Source organism: Amblyraja radiata, chromosome 41, assembly GCF_010909765.2.
Source record: "Amblyraja radiata isolate CabotCenter1 chromosome 41, sAmbRad1.1.pri, whole genome shotgun sequence".
NCBI lineage: Eukaryota > Metazoa > Chordata > Chondrichthyes > Rajiformes > Rajidae > Amblyraja > Amblyraja radiata.
The window spans coordinates 3,797,835-3,816,598 of NC_045996.1; the positions used below are offsets into that span (position 1 = coordinate 3,797,835).

The 18,764-nt window shown below is 49.1% G+C and overlaps 1 protein-coding gene across 2 annotated transcripts in view; it reads left to right on the forward strand.

The window, feature by feature from the left end:
• The window catches only part of LOC116967789 (RAS guanyl-releasing protein 1-like), a 124,307-nt gene that overhangs the window by 69,577 nt on the left and 35,966 nt on the right, over positions 1-18,764 (forward strand). For both annotated transcript variants that reach the window (XM_033014398.1, XM_033014399.1), the window contains exons 3-6: positions 7,209-7,314; positions 13,244-13,306; positions 14,042-14,173; positions 17,127-17,280. In XM_033014398.1, coding sequence (XP_032870289.1) covers positions 7,209-7,314; positions 13,244-13,306; positions 14,042-14,173; positions 17,127-17,280 — 455 coding nt within the window. The remainder of the gene's footprint in view (positions 1-7,208; positions 7,315-13,243; positions 13,307-14,041; positions 14,174-17,126; positions 17,281-18,764) is intronic.

Consider the following 18,764-nt stretch of genomic DNA (forward strand, 5'->3'; position numbering starts at 1 on the left):
TGTGTGTGTGCCAGTGTGTGTGTGTGTACCAGTGTGTGTGCCAGTGTGTGTGCGTCTGTGTGTGCGTCTGTGTGTGTGTCTGTGTGTGTCAGTGTGTGTGTGTGTGAGTGTGTGCATGTGAGTGTGTGCGTGTGAGTTTGTGTGTGTCAGTGTGAGTGTGCGTGTGAGTGTGTGTGCGCGTGTCAGTGTGTGCGTGTCAGTGTGTGTGTGTCAGTGTGTGCGTGTCAGTGTGAGTGTGTGCGTGTCAGTGTGAGTGTGTGCGTGTCAGTGTGAGTATCAGTGTGAGTGTGCCAGTGTGTGCGTGTCAGTGTGTGTGAGTGCGTGTCAGTGTGTGTGTGTGTCAATGTGAGTGTCAGTGTGCGCGTGCATGTGTCAATGTGAGTGTGCACGTGTCAGTGTGTGCGTGTCAGTGTGTGCGTGTGTGTGTCAGTGTGTGCGTGTGTGTGTCAGTGTGAGCGTGTGTGTGTGTCAGTGTGTGTGTGTGCGCGTATGAGTTTGTGAGTGTGGTGTCTGTGTCAGTGTGAGCGTGTGCGTGTCAGTGTGAGTGTGCATGTGGCTGTGGGCAATTTGAGTGAATGGCTTGATGTACATTTGCGTTTCATAAACAAGCCAGTGGTGGTGTGGGACTGGTTGGGATGAAGTGGAGAGCTGTGGTCTTCACTGGCTGCAGCTCACAAGGTCAACGGCAGGTACTGAAGTCGTTGCTGTATGACTACACGCTAACACATGATTGCCTGATCTTGTTACCTTCACGAACGTCTGGGGAACATTTACAAGTCACCATTTCTCCAGCCGAGAATAGAGAGACACAAATCTGAACTTGGTTTCACTCTGTAGCTCCCATCCCCTCTCCTGCTTCCCAAACATTCTCAGCGGATTCAATCGGAATGTAGCAACACATTGACAAAGTATTCATCAGGTCATAAGTGATAGGAGCACAATTAGGCCATTCGGCCCATCAAGTCTACTCCGTCATTCAAACATGGCTGATCTATCTCTCCCTCTTAACCCCATTGTCCTGCCTTCTCCCCATAACCTCTGACCGTACTAATTGTGAATCTATCTATCTCTGCCTTAAAAATATCCACTGACACGGCCTCCACAGCCGTCTGTGGCAATGAATTCCACAGATTCACAACCCTCTGGCTGAAGAAATTCCTCCTCATTTCCTTTCTAAAGGTACGTCCTTTAATTCTGAGGCTGTGACCTCTGGTCCTAGACTCTCCCACTAGTGGAAACATCCTCCCCACATCCACTCTATCCAGTATTACTGGAAATGCTCAGCTGGTCAGGCAGCATCCATGGAAGAGAACTCGAGCTAACATTCAAGGGTGGAGGCCTTTCATCAGATAATGAATAGGAGTAGAATTAGGCCATTCGGCCCATCAAGTCTACTCCACCATTTAATCATGCCTGATCTATCTCTCCCTCCTAACCCCATTCTCCTGCCTTCTCCCCATAACCCCTGTCTGCACTGATGAAGAAAGTGGGGAGTGAGGAGAAAATGGGAGATAGAAATCCTGTCACAAGGCACTGGGTGACTGTGTGGACAGATTAATGAGGCTTGAACAGAACGCACAGTGCTGGAGTAAGGCAGCATCTGCGGAGGCAATGAATGGACTGGCGACGTTTCAGGCCTTGTCCCTCTGTTTCCTTCTGTTTCCCACTTGCCTGCTTTGCCATAAGGATATCTTTATGATGTCCAATTTGAAAAGAAAATGTACTTCAGTTTAGGTTAGTTTAGAGATACAGTGTGGAAACAGGCCCTTCGGCCCATCGAGACGGCGCTGACCAGCGATCCCCACACATTAATGCTATCCTACACACACTAGGGACAATGCACAATTTTATCAAGCCAATTAACCTACAAACCTGCATGGCTTTGGAGTGTGGAATTGTCCCTGATGTGTGTAGGATAGTGTTAGTGTGCAGGGATCGCTGGTCGGCGCAGACATGGAAAGCCGAAGGGCCTGTTTCAACGCTGTATCTCTAAATTAAAAGCACTCTCCTGGCTGTTATTAATTTCATAAGGTCATGAGGTCAGAAGTGATAGTAGAATCAGGCCATTTGGCCCATCAAGTCCACTCCACCATTCAATTATGGCTGATCTATCTCTCCCTCCTAACCCCATTCTCCTGCCTTCTCCCCATAACCCCTGACACGCGTACTAATTTAGAATCTATCTATCTCTGCCTTAAAAATATCCACAGACTTGGCCTCCACAGCCTCTGTGGCAAAGAATTCCACCGATTCACCACCCTCTGACTGAACAAATTTCTCTTTCCTAAAAGAATGTCCTTTCATTCTGAGGCTAGTCCCAGACTCTGCCACTGGTGGAAACATCCTCTCCACATCCACTCTACCCAGGCTTTCACTGTTCGGTAAGTTTCAATGAGGTTCCCCCCTCATTTCTGGATCTGGAGCTGGATATAGTACGCTGAAAAATTCTAGAATCACTCAGTACTGGACAATATTTTTTTTTACATTTTACCAAGCCAATTGACCTACAAACCTGTACGTCTTTGGAGGAAACCGAAGATCTCGGAGAAAACCCACGCAGGTCACGGGGAGAACGTACAAACTCCGTACAGACAGCACCCATAGTTGGGATCGAACCCGGGTCTCTGGCGCTGTGAGGCAGCATCTCTACCGCAGCGCCACCGTGCTGTCCCTTTTTAAGAATGTTTAAGAAGTTCTTAAAGCCCTGTCCCACGGTGCGAGTTCATTCCAAGAGCTCTCCCGAGTTTAAAAAATATCAAACTCGTGGTAAGCACGGAGAATGAACGTAGCGGGTACATCGGAGCTCGGGGACGTCTCTTAGCGCTAACGGCAGGTACTCGGGAAGACTCGCTAACGGCAGGTAAGCACGGGAAGACTCGTGAAGATTTTTCAACATTATGAAAAATGTCCACGAGGGCCCCGAGTACCGACGAGTGGCCATTACCGTAAATCTCCGAGTTCGAATCAGGGCAAACTCGGGAGAGATCTTGGAATGAACTCGTACCGTGGGACAGGGCTTTAAATTAGTTTTTAGTTCCTTGCTTTCTTGCTAAGCTCCAGTTTCACCAATGGACCTTCCTTCTCTGGAGTTTTAGCTGCAGAAGGATCTACTAATGGATGGTCAGTCAGGTGGGCAGTGTGGTCACAGATCACATGACCACTGGACCTGATCCCAAACACCACCCGACTAACTCCCTTCCAACCGGCACAGTCATTCGAAGGTCCCGGCACAGTCTTTGGAGTGTGGGAGGAAACTGGAGCATCCGGGGTAAACCCACGCAGGTCACGGGGAGAACTTACAAACTCCACTTGTAGTCAGGATCGAACCCGGGTCTCCGGCGCTGAGAGGCAGCAACTCTACCGCAGCACCACCACGCCACCCGATATACTTTAATAAACTTTCAGCAGGTCCCTCCTGTAACCTATGGTGATGCTGAGAAAACAATCTAAGTTTGTCCAAGCTTGTAGCTAAGGCAACGTCTGGTAAACCACTTCTGCATCCTCCACATCCTTCCTGTTATGGGGTAACCAGAACTGTGTATAATATTCCAAATACAGCCTGACCAAAGCTTTATAACGTTGCCGCATGACATATAACCATATAACAATTACAGCACGGAAACAGGCCATCTTGGCCCTTCTAGTCCGTGCCGAACACTTATTCTCCCCTAGTCCCATCTACCTGCACTCAGACCATAACCCTTCATTCCTTTCCCGTCCATATACCTATCCAATTTATTTTTAAATGATAAAATCGAACCTGCCTCCACCACTTCCACTGGAAGCTCATTCCACACAGCTACCACTCTCTGAGTAAAGAAGTTCCCCCTCATGTTACCCCTAAACTTCTGTCCCTTAATTCTCAAATCATGTCCTCTTGTTTGAATCTTCCCTACTCTCAATGGAAAAAGCTTATCCACGTCAACTCTGTCTATCCCTATCATCATTTTAAAGACCTCTATCAAGTCCCCCCTTAACCTTCTGCGCTCCAAAGAATAAAGACCTTGTTCAACCTTTCCCTGTAACTTAGTTGCTGAAACCCAGGCAACATTCTAGTAAATCTCCTCTGTACTCTCTCTATTTTGTTGACATCTTTCCTATAATTAGGTGACCAAAATTGTACACCATACTCCAGAATTGGCCTCACCAATGCCTTGTACAATTTTAACATTACATCCCAACTTCTATACTCAATGCTCTGATTTATAAAGGCCAGCACACCAAAAGCTTTCTTTACCACCCTATCTACATGAGATTCCACTTTCAGGGAACTATGCACAGTTATTCCTAGATCCCTCTGTTCAACTGCATTCCTCAATTCGCTACCATTTACCATGTACGTCCTATTTTGATTTGTCGTGCCAAGATGTAGCACCTCCATTAAATTGAACTAAACTCCAGAAGTCTCTGGAACTCCAGAGACTTCCTGACTCTAATGCTCAATGTCCTGACCAGTGCAGGCAAGCATACCATCTGCCTTCTTTACCACCGTACTCTTGTTCACCAATGGACCCTCCTTCGTCAGTCAGATGGACACTGTGCTCGTAGATGCTATGACCTGCATTATGTGGCATTATTTGGCAGTGGCAGAGTTGCTGCCTAACGGGCCTGTACCACTTGGACGACTTTTTAGGCGGCTGCAGGAGACTATGCGGTCGCCACTTGTTCGCGGGTGGTTGCCGGGGTGTCACCTTCATGGTCGTGAGGAGTTCCCGCATTCTGGGAACTAGTCGCGGCCTCATTATGATCGCCGCTGAATCTTTCAACATGTTGAAAAATTAGCGGTGACTAGAATGAAGCCGCCATGGAGAGTAGCGAGAATTCTCGTGCCGTAGGTGGGTCGCCGGGAGGTCGTAGGTTCTCGTAGGTTGTAGCCGGTGCTGACCGGTGAATTTCCTTGACTCATTGGGGGGAAAAAACGTAAGCAGTAGTTTTCAGAACCAAGGATAACCGACCGGTAATGTCAAGTCTCGACCTGAAACGTCACCTATACCTTCACAGCTGTGTATCTCTGGCTTCTTATGTTGTCTCCATTCCTTCTCCCCACCCCGTCTCCCCTTCTCCTGACTTCTCGCCCCTCCCCGCGCCCCCCTTTAAAGGACGTGCGTGACCATTCCTGTACACTGTGCTTTCACCGTCTTAATTACAGCGGCAACCTTCCTGTTCATCGCGGTGTGTGTCTGTATCACATTAGCTTGGCACCGTGTGAATTTCACTCAGACAGCGCTCCCCCCGCTTGCCCTGTCCCCCGCCTGCATAACGGGCTGTCTGTCTGTCTGTCGGTCTAATATCCGGGATGGCGGGACTGACATATCATTACAGAATGGGTCAACTGAGCTTGTATTCACTGGCATTTAGAAGGATGAGAGGGTATCAAGAATTGGACAGGCTAGATGCAGGAATGTTCCCCATGTTGGGGGCGTCCAGAACCAGGTGTCACACAGTTTAAGAATAAGGGCTAGGCCATTTAGGACTGAGATGAGGAAAAACGTTATCACCCAGAGAGTTGTGAATCTGTGGGATTATCTGCCACAGAGGGCAGTGGAGGCCAAATCACTGGATTTTTTCAAGAGAGAGTTAGATTTAGCTCTTAGAGCTAACAGAATCAAGGGATATGGGGAGAAAGCAGGAATGGGGTACTGACTTTAGATGATCAGCCATGATCATAATGAATGGTAGTTCTGGCTCGATGGGCCTAATGGCCCACTCCTGCACCTGTTTTTCCTCTGTTTATAGTGTGCGGTGATCGCTGGTCCGTGTGGGCTCGGTGGGCAGAAGGGCCTGTTTCCGCGCTGTATCTCTAAACTAAACTAAACACAGCTATGAATGAGTGGAGAAAGTAGGATAACATGGAACTAGTGTGAACGGGTGATCGATAGTCAGCACAGACTCGGTGGGCCGAAGGGCCTGTGTCCAACCTGTATCTCTAAACTAAACTAAACTAAACCTGCACCTGGAGTTCTTGCATTCACATATAAATTTTCCTCATAAAAAAGCTATTACATGGAACTAGTGTGAATGGGTGATTGATGGTCAGCATGGACTTGGTGGGCCGAAGGGCCTGTTCCCCTGCTGTATCTCTCAGTGTTCAATTAGACTGTGTTGCTGCCTTTGGGGGCTGTTTGTGCGGAGTGTGGACATTCATTCCATGCTGACTACCTGGTCGACAGCAAGCTGTTGGTGAAGACAGAGCCTCTTGCATCGAGTCAACTTCCTCTTTCCACTCCTCTCCTTCCACCTTTAGTTTAGTTTAGAGATACAGCGTGGAAACAGGCCCTTCGGCCCACCAAGTCCATACCAACCAACGATCCCCGCACACTAATACCCCTGTCCCACTTAGGAAACCTGAACGGAACCTCTGGAGACTTTGCGCCCCACCCAAGGTTTCCGTGCGGTTCCCGGAGGTTTTTGTCAGTCTCCCTACCTGCTTCCACTACCTGCAACCTCCGGCAACCACCTGCAACCTCCGGGAACCACACGGAAACCTTGGGTGGGGCGCAAAGTCTCCAGAGATTTCCGTTCAGGTTTCCTAAGTGGGACAGGGGCATAACACTATCATACACACACACACGGGGACAATTTTCATTTATACCAAACCAATTACCCTACAAACCTGTAAGTCTTCGGAGTGTGGGAGGAAACCGGAGCACCCGGATAAAACCCACGCAGGTCACGGTCTCGTGACCACGGGTGCTGTCTGTACGGAGTTTGTACGTTCTCCCCGTGACCTGCGTGGGTTTTCTCCGGGATCTCTGGAATCCTCCCACACTCCAAAGACGTACAGGTTTGTAGGCTAATTGGCTTTGGTATAAATGAAAATTGTCCCCTAGTGTGTGTAGGATAGTGTTAGTGTTAGTGTGCGGGGAATTGCTGGTCGGTGTGGACTCGGTGGGCCACAGGGCCTGGTTCCACGCTGTATCTCTAAACTAGACTAAACTAAACTTTCAATTTTACCGAAGACAATTAACCTACAAATCTGTACGTCTTTGGAGTGTGGGCGGAAACCGGAGCACCCAGAGAAAACCCACGCAGCTCACGGGGAGAAGGTACAAACTCCATACAGACAGCACCTGTAGTCAGGATCGAACCCGGGTCTCTGGCGCTGAGAGGCAGCAACTCTACCGCTGCGCCACCGTGCCGCCCTTAATGCCGAGCTTTGGTTGCTGGTGAGCCTCGCGTGTGTGACCTGATGTTTTGTTTCCCCACAGATGTGGACGGGAACCTGCGATGCAGTAGCGAGACGGTGAAGGTGACGTTGATGATGCACAGCTGGATCATCCCATCCGCTGAATTCGCCCACAAACTCCTGCTCCTATATCCTTTCAACCACTCTATCATAGCGGCATGGTGGGACGAGCAACCCTGTTCACTTCAGTTCACTCTAGCTTGCTGTCAGAGGGGTAATGGGCCTGTCCCACTTTCACGACCTAATTCACAACCTTTTTTACTTGTGGACATTTTCCATCAGGCTAGAAAAAACGCCCCGAACTACTTGATGCCACGAGTACCTACGACTAGCATCACGGCCTACTACGACCTACCTACGATCTCGTGACGACCATGCTGCGAGTATGAGTCCAGGGCAAACTCGGCAGAGGTCGTGAATTAGGTCGTGAAAGTGGGACAGGCCCTTTAGCTATATGGAGAGGGTGGACAAATTTGGATTGTTTATTCTGTAGTGTTCAGTTTAGTTTATTGTCACGTGTACCGAGGTACAGTGAAAAGATTTTGTTGCGTGCTAACCAGTCAGCGGAAAGACAATACATGATTACAATCGAGCCGTCCACAGTGTACAGATACATGATAAGGGAATAAGTGCAAGATAAAGCTAGCAATGTCCAATCAAGGATAGTCCCGAGGGTCACCAGTGAGGTAGATAGTAGTTCAGGACTGCTCTCTGGTTGTGGTAGGATGGTTCAGTTGCCTGATAACAGCTGGGAAGAAACTGTCCCTGAATCTGGAGGTGTGCGTTTTCACACTTCTGTACCTCTTGCCCGATGGGAGAGGGGAGAAGAGGGAGTGGCCGGGGTGCGACTGGTCCTTGATTGTGCTGCTGGCCTTGCTGAGGTCAGACTGAGATGTCCGGAAAGCAGTTTAATTGTAAAAAAGTTGGCAAGAACAATTTATATCGAGTGGTGGTGATTAACAATTTTTAAAAATGTATTGCGTAAGTTCATAAGTGATAGGACCAGAACAAGATCTACTCTGCCATTCAGTCATGGGTGGTCTATCTCTCCCTCCTAACCCCATTCTCCTGCCTTCTCCCCATTACCCCTGACACCTGCACTTATGTCTGGCATCTCTGTGTTCATTGAGATCGGCAAAGCTGGAACAGCGACTAGTACGGTACTAAACGTTTAAGAGACATTTAGACAGGTACTGTACATGGATAGGATAGGTTCAGAGGGATATGGGCCAAACACAGGCAGGTGGGACTAGTGTAGTTGTTATTGAATGGCATAATTCTGCTTGTAAGTTGAATTATGCCATTCACCTTGAAATGCAAAGTATATATATATACATATATATTGTGCGTGTGTCTGTCTGTGTGAGCTAGTGTGTGTGAATGCATAGAAACATAGGAAATAGGTGCAGGAGGAGGCCATTTGGCCCTTCGAGCCAGCACCTCCATTCATTGTGATCATGGCTGATAATCCACAATCAGTACCCCGTGCCTGCCTTCTCCCCATATCCCTTGATTCCGCTAGCCGCTAGAGCTCTATCTAACTCTCTTTTAAATTCATCCAGTGAATTGGCCTCCGCAGAGAATTCCACAAATTCACAACTCTCTGGGTGAAAACGTTTTTTCTCACCTCAGTTTTAAATGACCTCCCCTTTATTCTAAGGCTGTGGCCCCTGGTTCTGGATTCGCCCAACATTGGGAACATTTTTCCTGCATCTAGCTTGTCCAGTCCTTTTATAATTTTATACGTTTCTGTAAGATGCCCCCCCCATCCTTCTAAATTCCAGTGAATACAAGCCCAGTCTTTCCAATCATTCCTCTTATGGCATGTGTGTGTACGCCTGTGTGTATCTGTGTACACGTGTGTGTGCGTGCACACGTGCCTTTGTCTGTGTGTGTGCATGTGTGTACGTGTGTGAGCGTGTATGCATGAGTGTGTGTGTGTGTGTGCATGTGTCTGTGTGTTGTGTGTGCGTATGTGTGCATGTGTATGTGTGCACGGGTGCGTGTTTGTATGTGTATGTGTGCGTGCATGTGTCTTATGTGTGTGCATTTGTGTGTGTGTGCCTGTGTGTGCGTGTCTGTGTTTGTGTGTGCGTGCATGCGTGTGCGTGTTTGTGTGTGTGTGTGTATGTATGCGCAGGTGCATGTGTGAATGCGTGCGTGGGTGTGTCGTATGTGTGTGCATTTGTGTGTGTGTGCCTATGCGTGTGTGTGTGCCTATGCATGTGCGTTCGTGTGCGTGTGTTTGCGTGTGCGTGTGTGTGTATGTGTGCGCGTGCGCACGTGTGTTTGTGAGTATGCGTGCGTGCATGTGTGTGTGCGTGTGTGTGCGTGTGCGTGCGTGTGCGTGTGCGTGTGCGTGTGTGCGTTTGGCTGCTAGACCCAGTCATTGTGAACGAGGCCACAGTAGTCGGTACCAGAGAGGGGTTTTCCTCATGCTGAGAGACTTCCCCATTTGGTACGTTTCTCCTTTGAAGGGCTGAGTTCAGAGAAGTGAGGCCTTGCACAGCAGCCTTGAGGTCACGGAGCAGGTAGATAAGAATATCTACTTTGTGCTGAGGTGGAACTTTAAAAGTCCCCACGCACACACAATAACCCAGCCTAGCACAGCAGGTCTTGAGAACCAGAGGACATAGGTTCAAGGTGAAGGGGAAAAGATTGAATATGAATCCGAGGGGTAACTTCTTCACGCCAATAGTGTTAGGTGCATGGAACGAGCTGCCAGAGGTGGTAGTTGTGGCAGGGACTATTGCAGCGTTTAAGAACCAGTTAGACAGGTACATGAGTAGGACAGGTTTGGAAGGATATGGACCAAACGCAGGCAGGTGGGACTAGTGTAGCTGGGGCATGTTGGCTGGTGTGGGCAAGTTCACACTGTATCACTCTGTGACTATGACTATAAGTAACATTCCTGTTCAAACCAGGGAGAAGAGTTTAAATGTAATTAAAGGGAACTACAGATGCTCGTTTACACCAACGATAGAAACACAATGCCAGAGTAACACTGCAGGTCAGGCAGCAGGAAACTGAGTAACCCCAGCATTTTATGTCTATCTTTGAGAAAAGCTTCAGCATGTTCGAAATAACATCCCTGGTCAAACTAGGGAGAAACGTGATGCAGTTTTACAGCATGGAAACAGGCCCTTCGGCCCAACTTGCCCCTACCGGCCAACATGCCCCATATACATGTCCCACCTGCCAGCGTTTGGCCCATATCCCTCCAAACCTGTCCTATCCATGTACCTGTCTAACTGATTCTTAAACGATGGGATAGTCACAGCCTCAACTACCTCCTCTGGCAGCTTGTTCCATACACCCACCACCCTTTGCATGAAAAAGTTACACCTTGGATTCCTATTAAATCTTCTCCCCTTCACCTTAAAATGGTATTTAAGAATATTTGGTGATTTTTGTATTTGGTGATGGGCGTTTGCATTGTTTTGTATTGCAAATATTTTTGTTGTAAATAATTGATTACATTTATATTCTGGTTCAAAAAAAAGACAGCGTTTCCTCCTCTGGGAATAGCACACATAGAGGGGTGGAGTGATATAGTATGGAAACAGGCCCTTCACCTTAAACCTATGTCCTATGCCCACCTTAAACCTGTGCCCTCTGGGGGTCCTTGTTCATCACTCACTGAAAGTAAGCATGCAGGTACAGCAGGCAGTGAAGAAAGCTATTGGCATGTTGGCCTTCATAACAAGAAGAGTTGAGTATAGGAGCAAAGATGTCCTTCTGCAGTTGTACAGGGCCCTAGTGAGACCACATCTGGAGTATTGTGTGCAGTTTTGGTCCCCTAATTTGAGGAAGGACATTCTTGCTATTGAATGAGTGCAGCGTAGATTCACCAGGTTAATTCCCGGGATGGCGGGACTGTCATATGTTGAAAGAATGGAGCAGCTGGTCTTGTATACTCTGGATGAGAGGGGATCTTATTGAAACATATAAGGTTATTAAGGAATTGGACACGCTAGAGGCAGGAAACATGTTCCCGATGTTGGGGGAGTCCAGAACCAGGGGCCACAGTTTAAGAATAAGGAGAAGGCCATTTAGGACGGAGATGAGGAAAAGCTTTTCCACCCAGAAAGTTGTGAATCTGGGGAATTTTCTGCCTCAGAAGGCAGTGGAGGCCAATTCTATGGATGTTTTCAAGAGAGAGTTAGATGGAGCTCTTAAAGATAGAGGAGTCAGGGGATGTGGGGAGAAGGCAGGAACGGGGTACTGATTGTGGATGATCAGCCATGATCACGGTGAATGGCGATGCTGGCTCGAAGGGCCGAATGGCCTCCTACTGCACCTATTGTCTATTGTCAAGGCCTGCTGTGCTGGGCTGGGTTTATGGTGTGTGCAGTTTAGTGTTTAAATCTTTCCCCCCTCATCTTAAACCGATGTCCTCTGGTTCTCGATTCCCCTCCTCTGGGCAAGAGATTGTGTGGGTCTAGAATTAAAGTCTGCTTAAAAACACTTACAACCATTTCATTGTACCTTGGTACGCGTGACAATAAATAAACAAAACTGTGTGTGTGCGTGGGGACTTTTAAAGTTCCACATCAGCAGGAAGCAGATATTCTTATCCACCACTCCGTGACCTCGAATCAGCTTTAGTGTCTCACTCGAATACCTCCCCCAGGCAGCTCATTCTATTCACACCCCAGTCTTTGCGTGAAAATGTTCCCCAGGTAACTTCATTATTACCCAATGAATCATCCCACCACAACCAGAGAGCAGTCCTGAACTACTATCTACCTCATTGGTGACCCTCGGACTATCCTTGACCAGACTTTACTGGCTTTACCTTGCACTAAACATTATTCCCTTATCATGTATCTGTACACTGTGGACGGCTCGATTGGAATCATGTATTGTCTTTCCGCTGACTGGTTAGCACGCAACTAAAGCCTTCCACTGTAGCTCGGTACACGTGACAATAAACTAAACTAATTCAATCTTTCCCTCCTCACCTTAAACCTATGTCCTCTGGTTCTCGATTCCCCTACTCTGGGCAAGAGACTAAAGTTAAAGTTTGCTTAAAAATACTTTAAATCTTTTCCTTGGTTTGAACAAGAATGTTCTATAAAGATACTTTGAACTTTCCTCTCTGGTTTGAACAGAACGTTACATCAAAAAGGGGGCAGAGAGAATCCTACATCTATCCCACCTGCCCTTTTATTGATACATAAAGTGCTGGAGTAACACAGCGGGGCAGGCAGCATCTCTGGAGAACATGGATAAGAGACGTTTCAGGTCAGGCCACTTCCTCAGTCTGAAGATGGATCCCGACCTGAAACGTCTTCTATCCATGTCCTCCAGAGATGCTGCCTGACCCGCTGAATTACTCCAGCACTTTGTGTTCTCCTCAAGATTCCAGCATCTGCAATTCTTTCTTTTAGTTTTATAGTTTAGAGATACAGCTCAGAAACAAGCCCTTCGGCCCACCCAGTTCACGCCGACCAATGATCCCCGCTCACTAACACTATTCTACACACTAGGGACAATTTACACACACACCAAGCCAATTAACCTACAAACCTGTACGTCTTTGGAGTGTGGGAGGAAACCGGACATCCCAGAGAAAACCCACACAGGTCACGGGGAGAAGGTACAAACTCTGTACAGACAGCACCCGTAGTCAGGATGGTACCCAGGTCTCTGGCGCTGAGAGGCAGCAACTCTAACACTGCGCCACCATGCCGCTTTTTAGTTTAATTTACTTTACTTTAGTTTAGTTTATTGTGGTTTTCTTCATAAAAAATAATCCAAGTCTTAACCCATAATCAAAGTGAGTTTTGGGATATTTTTTAAACATCACATCTCTCGGTTCCGTCCCCCCGAGGGTTTGGAGAGGGAGGAAGGGAGGAGGGAGGCAGCCAGCCCTGGCGGGGCCAGTAGACAAGTGATGGGCCGAATGGCCACCCCACTATTATCCTTGGTAGACAAAAGTGATGGAGAAACTCAGCGGGTGCGGCAGCATCTACGGAGCGAAGGAAATAGGCAATGTTTCGAGCCGAGACCTTTCTTCAGGTATGCCCGCTATTATCCTTGACCTGCGGCCACCTATCGAGATGCTTCAGGGGAGAAGCCATGCCAACAGCGTGTGAGGATCTGCCACCTGGTGAGGTAGGCCCACCGTGCGTGGGGACAGAGGGTGGGGCGGGGGGGAGAGTTGGGTCCGTGTTGGTCCCAGAGACGTTGGCCTGACCTCTCGCTGGCCCAACCACCCCCACCCCCACCCTCACCCTCACCCTCACCCTCTGGGCAGGGGGACTCTGTGGGTGGGCTGGACCCAGGGATGGTGGGGCTGCGCCTCCTGCCCACTGCCCACTGCGGTGAAAATCCCGGGAACCAGGAATACCGGGAACGGGATCCGGACACACATCTGGGGAGGCAACAAATTGGGGAGAGGATCAGTGGAGATGGTCGACAGCTGGCGGGGGGAGGCAGGCATTGGGCAATAGGCATTGGGTATTGGTCATTGGTCATTGGGTATTGGTCATTGGGTATTGGTCATTGGGTATTGGTCATTGGGTATTGGTCATTGGTCATTGGGTATTGGTCATTGGGTATTGGTCATTGGGTATTGGTCATTGGGTATTGGTCATTGGTCATTGGGTATTGGTCATTGGTCATTGGTCAATAGGCACTTTATACAAGGAACTGCTCATTGGACACTGGTCACCGGTCACTTGGATGGGACGTGGTGCCACTGTGTGTGTGAGGGGAGGGGACCTGACGGCATTGGGTGGTGGGGGTGAGGGTGGGGGTGTCCAGGGTGGACGGGGAGGGGATGTGTCACCGTGCTGCGTGCCAGTGAGGGAGGGGATGTCTCACGCTGTGTGTGTGTTTGTGTCGCAGGTACTGGATCGCCCTCTACCCGGTGGTGTTCACAATGGACTCGGAGCTGGAGGCGGTGATGTCACAGCTGTGGGAGGTGGTGCGGAGCGAGGGTGAGGAGGCACACTGCAGCCTCATCGACACCTCCAACATGTGAGAGCAGCGACTGGCACCGGAGAGGGGGGACTGGCGCGGGGGAGCGGGTGCCTGGCACCTGGGGAAGGGTGTCATGTGATGGGGTGGGTGATGACACAGTGGAGTGGGAGCTCGGGTACAGGGTGAGTGGGTGCCCGGAGCGCGGGGTGGGCGCTGTGTGGCCGTGAGGTGGGGTGAGTGCCTGACACAGTGGTATGGGTGCCCTGACGTTGGGCGGGTGCCTGGCGCAAGGGGCTGGTTGTCGTATGGCCGTTGGGTGGCACTAGCGGGCAACCCGGAGCGACGGGGTGGTAGAGGGGGCTTCACCGCTGGAGGTGATGGCTTGTTCACTGCAGTTTGGGCCAGGTTAAGGTCCGGCACAGAATGACACATAGAGCGGTCCTGCACAGTGCAAACCTCCATTCAGACAGCACCCATATGCAGCATCGAACCCGGCTCTCTGGCGCTGTGAGGCAGCAACTCTACCGCTGCGCCACCGTGACGCCCACCTTCAATATCATATATATAAAATTTAATATGAACCTGCAGGGCAATTCTTTCAGGTTAGGTTAATTATAATAATAATACATTTTATTTATGGGCGCCTTTCAAGAGTCTCAAGGACACCTTACAAAAATTTAGCAGGTAGAGGAAAAACATGTAAGGGGAATGAAATAAATAGTAGAGACATGACTAGTACACAAATTAAAGACAGAATTCAATTCAAAACACAATATAAGGCAATTCATGCACAGATGAAAAGGGAGGGGGACGTGGGGCTAAGGATAGGCAGAGGTGAAGAGATGGGTCTTGAGGCTGGACTGGAAGATGGTGAGGGACACGGAATTGCGGATCAGTTGGGGGAGGGAGTTCCAGAGCCTGGGAGCTGCCCTGGAGAAGGCTCTGTCCCCAAAACTGCGGAGGTTGGACTTGTGGATGGAGAGGAGACCGGCTGATGTGGATCTGAGGGATCGTGAGGGTTGGTAGGGGGAGAGGAGGTCAGTGAGATATGGGGGGCCCAGATGGGGGGGCCAGATTAGGTTAGGTTAGGTAAGGAGGAGGTGCAGCGAGACCTGGGTGTCCTTGTACACCGGTCACTGAAAGTTGGTGTGCAGGTACAGCAGGCAGTGAAGAAAGCTAATGGAATGTTGGCCTTCATAACAAGAGGATTTCAGTATAGGAGTAAAGAGGTTCTTCTGCAGTTGTATAGGGCTCTGGTGAGACCACATCTATACAGTTTTGATCTCCTAATTTGAGGAAGGACATCCTTGTGATTGAGGCAGTGCAGCGTAGGTTCACGAGATTGATTCCTGGGATGGCGGGACTGTCATATGAGGTAAGATTGAAAAGACTAGGCTTGTATTCACTGGAGTTTAGAAGAATGAGGGGGGGTTCTTATAGAAACATATAAAATTATAAAAGGACTGGACAAGCTAGATGCAGGAAAAAATTTCCCAATGTTGGGTGAGTCCAGAACCAGGGGCCACAGTCTTAGAATAAAGGGGAGGCCATTTAAGACTGAGGTGAGAAAAAACTTTTTCACCCAGAGAGTTGTGAATTTGTGGAATTCCCTGCCACAGAGGGTAGTGGAGGTCAAGTCATTGGATGGATTTAAGAGAGAGTTAGATAGAGCTCTAGGGGCTGGTGGAGTCAAGGGATATGGGGAGAAGGCAGGCACGGGTTATTGAGAGGGGACGATCAGCCATGATCACAATGACTGGCGGTGCTGGCTCAAAGGGCCGAATGGCCTCCTCCTGCACCTAGTTTCTATGTTTCTATGATGTATGGACCGAGCTGCCAGAGCAGGTAGTTGAGGCAGGTACAATAACACATGTACAAGGCAACTGGACAGATACATGGATAGGGAGGTTTAGAGGGATATATGGGCCGAACGCGGGCAAATGGGACTGATTTAGATGGGGCATCTTGGTCAGCATGGACGAGTTGGGCCGAAGGGCCTGTTTCCGTGCTGTATGACTCAATCACTCTTTTTCTTTCAGTTTATTATGTTGCCTATGAGCGTTGTGTTTACAGGCTTGTCATGTTGTGGGAATTAATGTCATTGTTCCGTGGTCGGATTCCCTGACTCCGGGCAAGAGACTCTGTGCGTCTGTCAACCCGGATAGGAAGGAACTGCAGACGCTGGTTTCAAACGAAGGTAGACTGGAGTAACTCGGCACGGACTAGAGGGGTCGAGATGGCCTGTTTCCGTGCTGTAATTGTTATAACTCAGCGGGACAGGCTGCATCTCTGGAGAGAAGGAATGGGCGACATCTCGGGCAGGGGCCCTACTTCAGACTGAAGAAGGGTCTCGGTCTGCAACGTCACCCATCCATTCCTTCTCCCCAGAGATGCTGCCTGTCCCGCTGAGACGCTCCAGCGCTTTGTGTCTATCTTCTGAGCCTCTACCCGATCGTTTCCTCTCTTGAATACTGCTGAGAGATGTTGTCTTATGCTGAGAGAATGGAGCAGCTGGGCTTGTACACTCTGGAGTTTAGAAGGATGAGAGGGTATCTTATTGAAACATATATGATTGTTAAGGGCTTGGACACGCTAGAGGCAGGAAACATGTTCCCGATGTTGGGGGAGTCCAGAAACAGGGACCACAGTTTAATAATAAGGGGTAAGCCATTTAGAACGGAGACGAGGAAACACTTTTTCTCACAGAGAGTGGTGAGTCTGTGGAATTCTCTGCCTCAGAGGGCAGTGGAGGCCGGTTCTCTGGATACTTTCAAGAGAGAGCTGGGTAGGGGTCTTAATAAATAGCGGAGTCAGGGGATATGGGGAGAAGGCAGGAACGGGGTACTGATTGTGGGTGATCAGCCATGATCACATTGAATGGCGGTGCTGGCTCGAAGGGCCGAATGGCCTACTCCTGCACCTATTGTCTATTGTCTGTTGTCTACTCTTGACGTGACCGGGATCTCTTGCCCTGACGTTCTCTCTCTCCCCCCCCCCGATACTTTGGCAGTCACATGCAGGAGTGGACACGCAAGTACACTCTACACGGGACGCCTAACAACAACAAGAAACGCAAGGTCTCTCTGCTGTTCGATCACCTGGATCCCACGGAGCTGGCTGAGCACCTCACCTACCTGGAGTTCAAATGCTTCTGCCGTCTCTCGGTAAGATTCACGTTCCTTCACAACCTCTTCTACTTAGTTAATCACTGTTCCCGCATACTGCAACCATCAAAACTGACCGGCAGTTGACAAAACATCAATCAGTCATCAGATTAGTTGAGCAAGGAACTGCAGATGCTGGGCTTTAACCGAAGATAGATTCAAGATTCAAGATTCAAGAGAGTTTATTGTCATGTGTTCCAGATAGGACAATGAAATTCTTGCTTTGCTTCAGCACAACAGAATATAGTAGGCATAAATACAGAACAGATCAGTGTGTCCATATACCATTGAATATATATACACACACATAAATAATCAGATAAAGTGCAATAGGCTATTAATGTTCAGAGTTTTGTATGAGTTGAGTTTAATAGCCTGATGGCTGTGGGGAAGTAGCTATTCCTGAACCTGGACGTTGCAGTCTTCAGGCTCCTGTACCTTCTACCTGAAGGTAGCGGTGAGATGAGTGTGTGGCCAGGATGGTGTGGGTCCTTGATGATGCTGCCAGCCTTTTTGAGGCAGCAACTGCGATAGATCCCTCTGATGGTGGGGAGGTCAGAGCCGATAATGGACTGGGCAGTGTTTATAACTTTTTGCAGTCTTTTCCGCTCCTGGGCGCTCAAGTTGCCGAACCAAGCCACGATGCAACCGGTCAGCATGCTCTCTACTGTGTACCTGTAGAAGACACAAAATGCTGGGGTATCTCAGCGGGACAGGTAGCATCTCTGGAGAGAAGGAATGGGTGACGTTTCGGGTCGAGACCCTTCTTCGCACTGAGAGTCAGGGGAAAGGGTAACAAGAGATTTAGAACAAATGAATGAAAGATATACAAAAGTGTAACAATGATAAAGCAGATCGGCCATTGTTTGCTGTGGGCTGGGTGAAAATGAGTTACAGACAATGAAGATGTCTACAAACAAGATGACTTTGAAGCTATGACAACAACTTGGATGAGGGAGGGATGGAGAAGGGGGGGGGGGATACAATGGTTAGTTGAAGTTAGAGAAATCAATATTCAAAAGGTCAGCATGGTGGTGCAGCGGTAGAGTTGCTACCTCACAGCACCAGAGACCCGGGTTCCATCTGACTATGAGTGCTGTCGGTGTGGAGTTTGTACGTTCTCCCTGTGAGATTTACAACGCAGACACAGGCCCCTCGGCCCACCGAGCTCACGCCTACCAGCGATCCCCGTACACTAGCACTAGTCCTACACACACTAGGAACAATTTACAATCTTTACCAAAGCCAATTAACCTACAAACCAGCACGTCTTTGGAGTGTGGGTGGAAACCGGAGCACCCGGAGAAAACCCACATGGTCACGGGGAGAAGGTACAAACTCCGTACAGACAGCACCCATAGTCGGGATGGAACCCGGGTCTCTGGCGCTGTGAAGCAGCAACTCTACCGCTGGGTCACCAGTGAGGTTGGTCCTCAGCGGACCCATCCTATTGTTGGTGAGAGCATTGTCAGCCATAGAACAGT